Here is a 13,884-nt window from a genome sequence, read left to right as displayed (position 1 = left end):
CTTCTTTTTATGTCGATACCTGTTGTTTAAATTCAGACCCAGGCTGCCTGGTTAATTGAGGTTCAGGGGTCTTTGGACAGTTTTGAGTTAGCATGTTGCCTTTGCAGGAACTTAAAAGATTTGATATTGACATTGCTGTAGTGGAAAGATTGTTTTCACCATAGCAGTGCCACAGAGTGCACCCAACTAATAAATCCAATAAAGAAGAAAAACAGTAAACAGAGGAGCAATGGAAGACATCCAGTATTTCACCTCCTTTGTGATTGCCACATGGCTCTTTGTTAAAAAGCACAGTTGAGCTTTTTTTTTTTTTTTCAGAAAAGTTTGTGTGCTGCAAGAAGAAATACAGCTGCTGTTGCACAGTAAGTGACAATTCTTTTGACCAATCAGTGGACTGCTGTGTTGTACCTCCACTTCCTGGGGTCGGATCGGTATATCTGGCACCCCAACGGAAGGGTCCAAAACAGTGGGATGGTACAGCTTAGTTATTTGGGGATGTGACCCAGGATTAATCACTGGAAACGCCATAAAATGTGTGCTGTACTAAGACAAACCAGACTGAACTGCTTCGTGGAAACGGGGCTTTAGATTATAACCCCCCCCCCCTCCATGAACTCAAGCCCCAGACCCATCAGGTGTGTCACAGAAGTGTGTATTGGAGAGATATTTGATTTGTTGTTCTGTCCCATCACAATGCAGATAATTGAAGAACTTAAAGGCCAGTAAAGAGATAGTTGTTAACACAGAGCTGTACGATGTACCTTTGTTATCATTGATCCACTACAGCTTAGCTGCCATGGAGGAGTTTTCCACAGTTAAACAGCTCACTGACAGCCTGATAAGGTTCATCTGACAGAATGGTTTTGGATGCCAGTTCAATGAAATGGCTTTTTTCATACTGTGAGTCTGAAACCTTTGAGTAAATCAAATGAAAAAGACAAAAACCCAGAGTTTAGGAATGTTTATGAAGGAGGTTGTTTGAGGAGACTGGCCAATTAGAAAAGACAAGAAAGAAACTTTTTGCTTATCAAGAATGTCTTCTAAATCGCTTTTATAAAATGATTTAATCCTTCACAAAATTAGGGCCCTGTGATGAACACTAAATAACTTCCTGTCTGCTTTCCTTCATCTTCCCCACCCCTCCTCTAAAGAAAAGGAGGAGGGGTTGGAGGGCAGGGAACAACTCAGCAGATTCTTCAGACTGGGAACACTGAGACTCGAGACTGGAGAGGAGTACACCACCAGAGGCACCGATTGGAGTCTCTGGATCAAAGGTCTGGAGCTTTCTCACTCTGACAGGTTTTGGAGATGACTGGACTGTCACTACAGGACCAACATCCAACAAGTGTGGAAACTTTTGTCTGCCCAAAGAGCTGAAGAGGCACTAGAAAAATTGGTCCAAGAGGGACAAATACTGGAGGACTTCTTGGAGGGAGGTAGGTGGAATTCAAAGAACAGGGATGTGGGGCTTTTAATTGATGTATAAAGGGATTGTTTGAAATTTATTGCACTTATAAGGAAGGGTTCAATCTCAGGTTTTTCTTTGAACATGAATGGAAAAAAAAAAAAAAAACTCACAGCCCTCTCTTCATAGAAGTATGAAATGTATACAAAATGTTAATTTTGCTCCTAAATCTAAATCCAGTGGTCACTGTCTGTCTCCTCCATCTTCAGTAGCGGACCCTTGCATATTAATTGTCTTCATCAACATAATGTGATCCTTTCTAGTCTAAGTGGTTTCCCGTGCTCAGGCTATTTTTTTTTTTTTTTTTTTACTACTGCGATAAGTTTACTACTTTTAAACTAATAACCAATATTTATCAAATCTGTGGTCCAAAATGCAAATTGTATGTTGTATGTAAGTTGTAGCCTAATCAAACTCACTTTGAAAACTGTTTTCCAACCATTAAACCTGCTACTAAGTTGGATTCTAAATTCCTTGTTAGCAAAATTGATTATTGGTTCCCAGGTGGAAAATTGTTGTGAAAGCAGCAGATTATCAAAGCAAACCTAAAGACCCTCGCAATAAAAAGTTTATGCCTTTTTCAAAATTCTACTTTTTTGTTGTAGCTGTTCAGGTAACTATTCATGACACTGGAATTAAAGCTTAAATTAAAGTAATACAGATTCTCAGCTGATCTTCCAGGTCAGACTTTTCCATCTCCTGAAAAAAACACAGTGCTGTCTTCCCCTCTTTTTCACCCCTGTCCCGCTAATCATTTCTGTACAGTCCCTCAACTAAAAGATACTGTTTACTATCTGTAGGGTGTGTCTGCAAAACTTGTTTATGAGTTTTTAGTGAGTTTAAAATTGACAGCTGAGTGACAAAACTCCAGTCACATAACAAATCCTGTAGTCTGTTAACACGCAAAACACCGAATGAATGAGTTTGAATAGATGAATAATTGTGCAGTGAGCAGAAAATGAGCCTGAATACAGTATCTTTACATGGTTTGTGTTCCAGGCAGACTCAACAAGGATAAGGAAATCTCATTGGATAAAAGCCAGAAAACTCCAGGATGAAGACTCATGTTTTATGCATGGGCTTACTGCTCATGGCAGGTCACGTCTTTGTTGCCAGTGGACAACCAGAGCCAGCACAACAGGCCCCCCAGGACCCTCCTAGTATCACTCAGAGACTTGGACTTGTAGAGAGGGACGTGCAGGGTCCGATGAGGTCTAACATCTCAATGCCCCGGCGCCGACTTCCTCCAATGTGCACTGGACCCACAGAGATCAGAGACACGTTTAAGTACATCAACACAGTGGTGTCCTGCCTGGTGTTTGTGGTGGGAATTATCGGAAACTCCACTCTGCTGAGGATCATCTATAAGAATAAATGCATGAGGAATGGACCCAACATACTGATAGGAAGCCTGGCACTGGGAGACCTGCTGCACATCATCATCGGCATCCCCATCAATGTCTACAAGGTGAGTGGTAACAACTCGGTCATCTAAAGGAACAGATGTTTTTTATACCTCTGATGGTGGCTAAAAATTACATGAGTGATTGGTTGTTTTTGTATTGTTTGACATTTGATATTCAACCTTTTTGTATTTAAAACGTGCCTTTAACTTTTTTAAGTTTTAAATTTTTTAATTTAATTATTTGGTCAAATGAGAATTTTAAGGCTACAATTGCCACCATTCTCAGTCAGCTCAAGACTTTTGAGGGGAGGTCTCTTGACGCATAACATATAACTTATCTTTGTTAAAATTTCTCAGCAGGTCGTTTGACAGGATAACTAATAAAAAAATTAGACTCTAAACTCTCCACAAACACACACCCGAATGCAGGCAAACACAAACACACTCTTAAACGGGGGCTTCAAAGCAGATTTTCAGATGTTATTACTCTACCTGAGCCTGATCCTCCCTAGATCCCCTTGTATCTCTGGCATGTTATAATCTGGCTGCACTCATTGTCAGTGTGTGTGTGTGTGTGTGTGTGTGTGTGTGTGTGTGTGTGTGTGTGTGTGTGTGTGTGTGTGTGTGTGTGTGTGTGTGTGTGTGTGTGTGAAAGAGAAAAAGACTGAGACAAAGACAGAGAGAGAAGTTTCTGTATATTTAGGTAAGGGGGTGACCATGTTAAAATAACTGGTCATGGCTGCATACCAGAGCAGAGACAGGCGTGAGCGGATCAGATGGAAGAGAAGCAGAGCTCCATATGATTTCAGTTGATCTGCACACAGACCAATCTACCATGAAAAGCATACATACAGCACAGGTTAATCTGAGGTTGGCTGTTTTCTAAGAGCTACTGTTGTTCTCAGGGTTAAGTTGTCTTTGGGTTTCCAATAAAAAACCACTGACAGCTGTTCCCAGACACCGATAAGTTCAGGTTCATGCTTATCTGGATGCCTGACGCTGGGAACATGTCACCATGGGGCCAGACGATTTCCTCCACTCCCTGTAATGGCTTAACTCAGTCATCAACTGTTTCCCTCTGTCTCCTTCCCTCCCTCAGCTCCTAGCAGAGGACTGGCCTTTTGGAGTGACTCTCTGTAAGCTGGTGCCATTTGTCCAGAAGGCTTCGGTGGGGATCACGGTGCTGAGTCTGTGTGCTTTGAGCATTGACAGGTAAACTCCCCGGGCCACGTCCAGAGAACCATGATTTCCCACTAATGTTAGCTCCTATAGCTTGTTCGTACTCCAGCCCATCAGTCAGGGATTACTGAAACATTGTGGAGCTTGACTTTTGACCTGACCTTTGACCCTTTCCTTTTTGCTTATTTTTACGTCTGTTATCTGTTGATTGACATGTTGTTAAATAAATGCTGCTGAACAGAGGCCTGTCTAGATGTGATCGCCAACGGTGCTGTGAGCACATTTGATATTTGAAAAATTATGGAGTTTGTCCATATTTGTAATCTTCAGATTAAAATATAAGTACACTTTTTTTAGGGGTAGAAACCTAAAAGACAGAGTAATGGGATACTGTGTGGCACTAGAGCCACAAACTAAAAGACGCAGTGACGGCTGATAAGAGTTCTGTTGTTATCTCTCAGCCTGTACCCATAAGTTTTTGTTTGCATGTACTAGCATGGCTTTGTATGTTGGCATTTGTGTGACTTAAAAAAGTCTAAAAAGTTTATTCAGTATAGCAGTTAGCTTACTTGATGATACAAAGCAGGTCCTGACTGCACAATAAGCTGGGCTAGCTAAACAACAGCACTGTAATTGACTGATACGTAAAAGATCACTCCATTTTTTTTATGAAAGTCAGAAAAAAAGACTGAGTTTGATGTTAACATATGGAGCCACAGGCTTGAAAACACAGTTAGCTTAGCAAAGCTATTCTTACCAAGGGGCTACATCCAGTTTAGAAAAATGAAGCCTATGTGGAAGTGCTAAAAGCTGCTGTTAATTTAGAAACCAATTGAGACTGGCTTCAGAAAAAAACAGACCTGTATGGCATTGAAAAGCATATTTACAGCCTGGCTCAAAAAAAAAAATGGTCCGTGACTGACGGCCGTCATGTAGCTGTTTAAAAAGAAGCTCAAAGCCAGCGTCGCAACCAATGTGGCTGCGTCTGTGAATTGGTTTCATTTCATGGTATCAGGAACAGAGGGGTAACGTTCCAAAGAGAACATCCATGTTATATACAGTCTATGATTCTTACCCTATATTAATGAAAAGGAAGCAGATGATAAAGGATGTATTGTCAAAAATGATGTAAACGTACATACTTTTTAATAAAAAGATTAGAATTAAGATACACATCACTGAAACTGTCTGAACTCTCAAAAGAGATTCAGCAAAACTGAAAGCCTATTTTTCCTCACATGGAAAACCTTTTTAAGAGTTTTCACAACAAAACAACTCATTTACAGACAATTATTCACATGCTACTTTAAAAAAAGAGGGGAGGGGGCTAAATCATAATGGGCTCTTTTTTTTTTTTTTTTTTTTTTTTTTTTACAAAAGCTAACTAGCATGCTAGCTCTAGCAGACCAAAGTGCAAACATAAGACCAGCAGTAGTGTGCACAGACTTGAAGAGCAGGGGCGAAAAGACAAAAATAGGCACATATTGGCCAGTGCAGAGGGCACTAAGTTTCACATGTTTTTAGAGACACTTTGGTTTGCATTTCAGCTCCCAAGAGAGCAACTTAGTATGCATTTCAGCCCCTTAAGGTGCCTAATAGTGCGTGTTATTCAACAGTTTGGCCACAAGCCACTGAAGTGAACGCCACTGAAGAGCAGTATAAAATCTTCTCAGCTATCTCTCAATTTGCTACCTCACCAAAAAGTTGAACTACTCCTTTATGTTGTTTCTTCCAGGTATCGAGCTGTGGCGTCTTGGAGCCGTATTAAAGGGATTGGCGTGCCAAAGTGGATGGCTATCGAAATAGCACTCATCTGGATTTTGTCTATCATCCTGGCTGTTCCAGAGGCAATAGCCTTCGACATGATCACAATGGACTACAAAGGAGAACACTTAAGGATTTGTTTGCTGCACCCCATGCAGAAAACCAGCTTTATGAGGGTGAGCTGTGACGCACATGTTGAATATAAAGATGATGTATCATTCAAAGTGGAGGAAAAACAGGGCGTCGACACAGCTGAAGCTGCAAATTTTAACTCTCTGATATGCACAGACACACATGTTGAAGCAGATGTTGGCACACATTATTTCTGAATACATAAATAAATGCTCACACACTCACAGTCCTACAGTGAAGCTTCCTGTCAGGGTTGAACCAAGTTTACAGCGGAGCAGAGACACATTAAAGAAGAGGAGTTACTGCTTTCTTTATGTCCTGTCTCCACATACAATCATATGTCCTTCATCATACTTGTAAAAACTGAGTAGCTTAAATTTCACTGAGGTAATTTATAATTGGAATTTAAATAAGAGTCAACCTGTCTGATCTGGAGACACACCCTGGAGCCCCTCACTCCAGTCCAGACCAAACTGGGAATAAACTGAATTCAATCACTCTGACATGTTTCACCTGAAACTCAAAGTACTTCTGTGCAGATGTTCTGTAATAATCAAGATCTGTTCTTGGTTTTATCTCTGTGCAGTTTTATAAAACAGCAAAGGACTGGTGGCTCTTCAGTGTGTATTTCTGCCTGCCGTTGGCCGTCACCGCCATTTTCTACACTCTGATGACCTGTGAGATGCTGAGGAAGAAGAATGGCGTCCAGATTGCTCTCAGCGACCACCTCAAACAGGTTCAGTAAAGTCTAACCCACTTTAACTTCAACAAATCCTCATAATCATCTTGTTAATTGCTCAGAGCACAACTGAGTCAAAGCTAAAATAACGGTCCAGGCCTTTTACTGCCAACTTTGTGCCTGCCTAAAGAAATGTGGCACTCCGAATAAGTTGGTTTACTTTAACACAGAAAAAAAAAATTATCCAAGATACAAGACTCCTCTTAGTCTAAATTACATTTTCGCCCTTTCTGGGCACAAACTGTCAGCATGATGTGTTCTAGTGATTTATCACATTTGTGTGTTTAGCGGAGGGAAGTGGCTAAGACCGTTTTCTGTCTGGTTCTGGTCTTCGCACTGTGCTGGCTGCCCCTCCACCTCAGTCGTATCCTCAAGCTCACCATCTATGATGAGAAAGACCCGAACCGCTGTGAACTGCTCAGGTATGAAAGGAGACACAAGCCCTGGAGAGCATGCAAACAAAGTCAGAATAGAAATGATCACTTGGTAAAAAATGAAACACATTAAAGGAGTTTAGAAAAGACTAACATGTTGTAGTGACAACTTTTTAGTTTCTTTTTGGTGTTGGACTACATCGGGATAAATATGGCATCTGTCAACTCCTGCATCAACCCTATCGCTCTCTACATGGTCAGCAAACGTTTCAAGAACTGCTTCAGGGTAAGACTGAACCTTGATCTAAAAAATCTTAACTCGAGATCTGATTTCAGGACTTGTGACACGAATTAGACTCAGGGACCAATGATCAAGACTTGGGCTCTAGCACCAACTGTATTCCCACTGAGGAGCTGACTCAAACTTGACTTTTATATTTCATATGAGCCCTGAATGATAGTTTATGCAATTTGAATTCAACTGTATCCATGTCCAAGTGCTGAACTGTTCAGTAACAGATCCTGTAGGATGCCTGAAAAGATCAATTTAACTCTCAAAGAAATTATAGACATGAACTCAGCAGGGGATTCTCCTTTGGTGACTGAAACACTTGCCTTTTAATCACTTGTACTTCTCCTGTTCCTCCTCCAGTCCTGCCTGTGTTGCTGGTGTCTACCAGCAGAGATGCTCATGGATGACAAGCAGCTGTGTACCAAAATGAAGGTCACTGAGCGAGCATCAGACCAGAGCAACTCCCGCATGACCAACAAGTCCACCACAGCCTGAAGAGAGACCTCTCAGTAAGATATGATGTTGAGATAATTTCATCCACCGAGAACATTAAATGAAGTCTTTTTCAACTTCCAGAGATATATAAACAAGACAATACTCCCTCCAATCTAAAACTGAACACATGTCATGTAGGGCTGTTGTTTGCATTCCAAGTCCAAGAAGAAACGGGCGTCAGTGCACACAAGGACCCAATAGTTTGGATAACGTGTGATATTTACGAAGCTGGATGGCTGATCTAATTTATACCCAACAAAAAGAACAAAGATCAGTAAGGACCTGAGTTAAACTGAATTGTTCAGTAAAATGGGGGTTATAGGTGGATGAGCAAAGCTAGCATACATGGAGAGTTAGTTAGGCAGCATACTGAATGTTAGTTTGTAATTAGTTATAGCTTTTATTTTATGGACTTCATCTGAGCTGTGATGCTGTGCCACACGATTCTATCACAAAAATGCAACTAATCTAGGTTTGTTTATGTGTTTCTTGATATGAGACATTCTGAAATCATTGTTCTTTCTTAAAATCACTCCTAAAGCTTTGTTTGTGATTTTTTGATGCTGAGTTTTATTCTGATACCTTTGTGTTCCAAGCAGAAACATTATAATTGTTATTCTTATTTAACAGCTTTACACTTTATGACTAACCCTGAATGGATGTGAAATGATTCCTTCAAAGCTAAATGGACTGGCTAAGTGTGATGAAGTTAGCCAACTAAAACCTCCACTAAAGTCCTGTGTCCCTCATAGAGTGTCAAACAACCCTGATATTTGGCAACTCCAATGTAATATAATTTTTTAAAACTTGTTTTGACTAAAACTGTCTGATCTGTGTGATGATGTATTGTGAGTGGGTGGTTGTTTGAATTGAACTTCTGTTTGGCTGAGCTCTTATTGTCAGGTCCTGCTCACCCTGTCAGGATTTATCAATTTTATAACCAGCTGTTTACTACACACTATCCTGCTTTGTGACATGACTAACAAGCAACAACCTTCAGCTGTGAAAAATGAAGCAGATGCAGAAGTGCAAAAAGCTGCAGTTCATCAAGTGTCTGCTTATGTGGCTGGCCCTTGATGTATGACAATCCTCCCCCCCTCCAAAATCACAGACACAGCTCACCAGACCGACAGACGAGTACACTGTACCTGCTAGTGAAGAGGTTAAAGGCCCACCTCTCCAGTTTAGCATTTCCAATATGCTCTCAAACTTTGTATCAGAAACAGATGGGTGATGTCATGGACACTATGCTCAATTTTATACAATGTTAACCAATTTAAGGCCCTGTTTACACAACAGCGTTTCATCTGAAAACGCTAAAACGCAGCGAAAGGGCAGTGAAAAAAAATCTGCTTTTACACGGAAACGCAGAGGGACTGAAAATGCAGTACTAAGCATGTCAGGCCTGCGGGTGGTGCTATAACTGTCTTGTCCAGAGGCAGCTTCGGGGAGATCTTCACCAAAGTAGAGTTGAGCCAATCATCTGGTGTATTGGGGAATACTAAGTGCAAAAGTGGAGTAACAGATGCACATTTTGTATGAAGACAGTCAGCAGATACAGCAGATTGAGCAGCACAAGTATGACACGGTGGTTCATGACGATCGTAACAACAGTAACGGTCTCGGCAGCGTTTTAGAAAAATCCCACTCTGTAGGCCGTTTTCAAAAGTTTGCCTTTTAGGTTGGCTGAAACTCCATTTCCATGTAAACGCGAGGCTGAAATGCAACAAAACTTTTGCGCTTCACCCTAAAACCGTGTAAACGGCCCCTAAGACATAAACATGTTGACTTAACCCATTGATTTTAAATGCTTGTACTGATTTGAAATGTATTTATTTATGTGGCAAAGGCCCACCAATTCCTGGTGGTAAAAGTTGTTAAATGACATTTTGTGTGCTGGCTTCATTTTTGAGGTGTCACAAGTGAATCTCCACAAAGGATCTTTAGGATATAATTGAACATTTTAATTTACAGTCGATGCAGTTATTGTTACCCTTAATGGCCAAGTTACTTGTAGCAATTAGCAACTTTGAGTTGCTCTCACAGCTCTACTGTTGTTGCCCGGATTGCAGGACAGGATCTTGATCCACCTATAAGATATTGTTGGAGCCAAGTCACTCATCTTGCTGCTCTCACAACCATGTCTGCTAAACTCTGGTTCCCATGATGAGGCTGAGACAGAAACTTGCAGTGTATACTGATTTGGGATCAAACCAGGAACCGATGTTTTTGCCACAGTGTCAACAGGCAGAAGAGAAATCCATACCGATTCCTTTTATGTATTAACTTTGTACAGCGTGTTGTTTCTTGCTATGGGGTTCAGATAAGAATTGCATATTAACATAGCTGGCTAGTTTGCTAGCTATTAATGACAACCTACAAATCAATGACAACCTACATGATAACATTGTTTTAAAGAAGAAAACACAAGTTGACTTTGACTGACACTTAACAATCATGCTATTAAACTGGTATTGGTCAGCTTTATCACTTACTGCCTTCATAATATCTGTGTGCTAGTTTGAATGAACTATTTTGCATATTTAATTGTATTTGACACTTTTTTCTGCTTTGAATTGTTTTTTTTTCCCATGGTATTATTTCTCTTTTTCCTGAACTACTGATGTGTGATGTCAGCTGTGTAAGAATTCAGCTGTTGTTTATATTGTTCATTACCAGGCCTGTTTTGAGGCTTTTATATGCTGTGACATATTTACATTGAAGTTACTCTAATATGACCCTTTACCATTGTTAATAAGACACTATAAAGAAGTCACTTTTTACATTGATTAATAAAATGATGAATATTATCAGATCATTAGAAGTGTAATGTTTGTGTTCGTTTTTTCCTGAGAAATTTATCACATTTCTAATAATCTGACTCTAAAAGGTTGGGCTTATCATTGCCCAACTTACTCACTGTTTGTGTATGTGTGTGCGTGTGTGTGCGTGTGTGTGTGTGTGCGCGTGCGTGCGTGCGTGCGTACGTGCGTGTGCGCGCGCGTGTTTGTGTGTGTGTGTGTGCGCGTGTGTGTGTAAGGCGTGTGGCCTTGCATAAAGTGTGGAGGCTGTATCATGTGATGGATGCTAGCACAGAACATTACTGTGATCTCTCTATTTGTCCCAAAGTCATCACTCCAAAAAGTCTCTCTCTCACACACTCTCTCTCTCTCTCTCTCTCACACACACACACACACACACACACACACACACACACACACACACACACACACACACACACACACACACACACAGCTTTGACCTGGGAATGTTCCCTCAGGCTAAAGCAGTGTCACGCATGTCACATTAGCTGTCAAAGAAGCTCTCTGTCCTGTGATCTCTCACCACCCGTCCTCGACTCATCCCTTCATCCTGTCCTCTTGCCTTTTCTTCATCTTTTTCTGCCTCTTCTCCCCTTGTTTTCATACCTCTCCTTTAACTATGTTTTCCTGCCCTTTCTTTCTGCATTCCTATCCCTGCTCCTCCCTGTAACCCCTTCTGCCTCTGTTCTGCCTCTGTTCCTCCATTACACTTCCAAACAATTCAGTGTGGTTTGACATTAAATCAAACCCACCGGCGCTCAGAGCAGACTTAAGTGAAATAAATCACATTCTGTACATTCCTGCCTAAACTGTCTTACTTTCTACGCCCAGCTCCAAACTGATGGATCTGCTTGTGAAAACTGGCATCAGCCCTCCACAGAGGTGATGGATTATCCTCTGGAATCACAGCTACGAAGAAATCAGTCAAAGAAAGTTGCAAAGAGAGCTCATGTTCTCCAGGGAGCTACTTACTGAGCTGTTGATTAATCAAAGTGTAATTAGCTCGGGGTCGATTTAAAATCTTATATTTTTCTCAACAAAACGTGTGTTTGGAATTAAAATCATTTATCGACACAGGCGGCCTAGATTTATGGTAATTTCGGAAGCATCAGGAACTGTCACAATCTATCACAGAGTTTATGCTAACACTTTACAGATTCAGTGACCTGCATTAAAGGAACAGTTAAAACACTTTTAGAACAGCACATTTTTGTTCTGTAGTATTAAAGTTAATGAGCAGGGTTTCAGACTCCCAAAATAAGGAAACACATCTCTGGACCAGCTCCCTAAAAACAAAATGATCTACACACCGCTAGGTTCTTTGGTCAAGTTAGCGAGGGCTACTACACCCTCATTTCCACCAAGCAGTCCAGTTTGGATCAGTACGGTTTGGTTCAGGTCGGATCAATAAAGCCTAATCTGTTTGCCTTTTCACAGCCAACCATGCCCCCTTTTGGTAGGTGGCATGTAAGCTGGATGCCAATAGCCCGTCAGTTACATACTAGCGTGATGCCAACAAATTGTACCTGGCTGATGAATCCAACAAAGCAGAAAATCGCAACACAGTAAACGAAAAGCAACGAAGGAGACATCCAGCAGTTCGTCTTCTTTGTGATTCCCATGTGGCTATTTGTGACAAGCACAATCAAGCTTTGTTTCCGAGAAGGTTGTGTGCTTCAAGGAGAAATACAGCTGCTACAAAATGCGTGCCATACTGAGACAAACCGAAACTGAACGGCTTGGTGGAAACAGTGTTTATGTCAGACAAAGTGAGGCATTTTTAATAGTAAAGACACAGTAAGATCTAGACCTGACATATTTGTTTATGTTTTTGGAAACCTAGCTCAACATCATCATCACTTTACCAAGGTGTGACAGGGATTAAAGGTATCATGCTCAATGGTTTAAATCTGTTACTCTGTACCATAGACTATAGAGAAGACCCCGTGGCCCCGCCATTTACCATTGTACGGTTTTAAAGCCAAAATAACCCCATCACAGGCACAGCAATTGAAGCAGTTGTGCAGCCAGAGTCTGCCAAGTAGAGACTGTGAGGGATTCTGGGAGAATCTGAGTGGAGCTGGGTGACAATTTTTTTTTTCTTTCATGAGTCTAATCACTTCTTAACTTTACCTCCTGATATATTTTACAATCCCAGAAAAAAAAATACACATGAACGGCAGCTGTCAACCATCGATAAATGTGACATAAAACCTTGTTTTTAACCTTGGATAACTAACAAAAACGAAACTCTCAGAAAAAAAGAGGACTTAAATACAAGGCAGCCAAATGGTATCCCCAAATCACCACAACAATCAGACCTGAGAAACATTTCTACGAGGTGTATTCATGTTTTTGTAATTAATGTATTAATTATGGATAATTTAATTAATAATGGAATTAGAGTTTGACCACAGCCCATCTGGAATGGCTGGAGAGTTTGATTTTTGACCTATACTGCAGCCAGCCACCAGGGGGAGCAGTTTTTGTGGCGACCTCACTTTGATCTGAGTAAGATGACGTCCATATTTTTACAGTTTATGCTCTGTACACAAAGTGAAGAACACAGTTAACAACTCCTCCTTGATCAAGGAGAGCCTCAATACACTCTTCTGGTGTTAGACCAAGAGCAACCTGTTGTCTGAAGTAAAGTAAAGTAAAGTAAAGGCCATGCAGAAGTTCTAAAAACTGTGAGTCTTTAGGAGGCAACTTGAGACTACACAATAAAACAGTGGAAAAGATTATTATTATTATTTCTTTTCTTTTTTTTTTTGAAGTCTGAAAAGCTAATTCAACCTGCAACAGAAAAAAAGCTTTGGTAAACAGGGATGAGGCTACTAAATTTATTTTCTGCAAAAACAAGTCCTGTGTCCATGTGTACATCCATGTCTCCAACCTCACACCAAAAGTGGACTTTGGCACTCTGTATATTAACATACATACTACCTATAAGAGTCAAAACCTAATCTGTATGTGTTGACAGGTCAAAAAATCTGCCGTCTAGCAATTTATAACTGGTAAAGCTCTTGACCCAAACAAGAATAAAAGTCAGTGAGTTTCACTTTTACGAGAGGTTGTGGGTAGTTTGAATGTGACCTTTCATTATGACTATAAAAATGAAACCATATAGAAAAAATATCTCTTTGAAACGCTGAATTGAACTCATGGGCTAAGCTGTTTAATTTTCTAAGCTATGCGTATTGAATGAATAAATTCT

At 40.6% G+C, this 13,884-nt stretch overlaps 1 protein-coding gene across 1 annotated transcript; it reads left to right on the top strand.

The window, feature by feature from the left end:
- Positions 1–1,217: 1,217 nt before the first annotated feature.
- On the top strand, positions 1,218–10,580 carry ednrba (endothelin receptor Ba). The gene is made up of 8 exons (XM_074688581.1): positions 1,218–1,436; positions 2,465–2,933; positions 3,970–4,082; positions 5,785–5,989; positions 6,532–6,681; positions 6,973–7,106; positions 7,236–7,344; positions 7,711–10,580. Exons 2-8 carry the CDS (start codon positions 2,520–2,522, stop codon positions 7,843–7,845), a joined length of 1,260 nt encoding a protein of 419 aa, XP_074544682.1. The 5' UTR covers positions 1,218–1,436; positions 2,465–2,519; the 3' UTR covers positions 7,846–10,580.
- Positions 10,581–13,884: the final 3,304 nt, after the last annotated feature.

Source organism: Halichoeres trimaculatus, unplaced genomic scaffold (genome assembly GCF_033239565.1).
Source record: "Halichoeres trimaculatus isolate MK-OKI-2021-1 unplaced genomic scaffold, fHalTri1.1 fHalTri1_scaffold_15, whole genome shotgun sequence".
Classification (NCBI taxonomy): Eukaryota; Metazoa; Chordata; class Actinopteri; order Labriformes; family Labridae; genus Halichoeres; species Halichoeres trimaculatus.
This window is presented reverse-complemented; position numbering and strand designations above follow the sequence as displayed.

What these genes read in the sequence shown, in the direction of transcription:
- ednrba (XM_074688581.1), top strand. Translation starts at nt 2,520, where the DNA reads ATGAAGACTCATGTTTTATGCATGGGCTTACTGCTCATGGCAGGTCAC. An exon ending in TGTGCTTTGAGCATTGACAG is followed by an intron (nt 4,083 to 5,784) that starts GTAAACTCCCCG and finishes TGTTTCTTCCAG; the next exon opens with GTATCGAGCTGTGGCGTCTT. An exon ending in GTTTCAAGAACTGCTTCAGG is followed by an intron (nt 7,345 to 7,710) that starts GTAAGACTGAAC and finishes TTCCTCCTCCAG; the next exon opens with TCCTGCCTGTGTTGCTGGTG.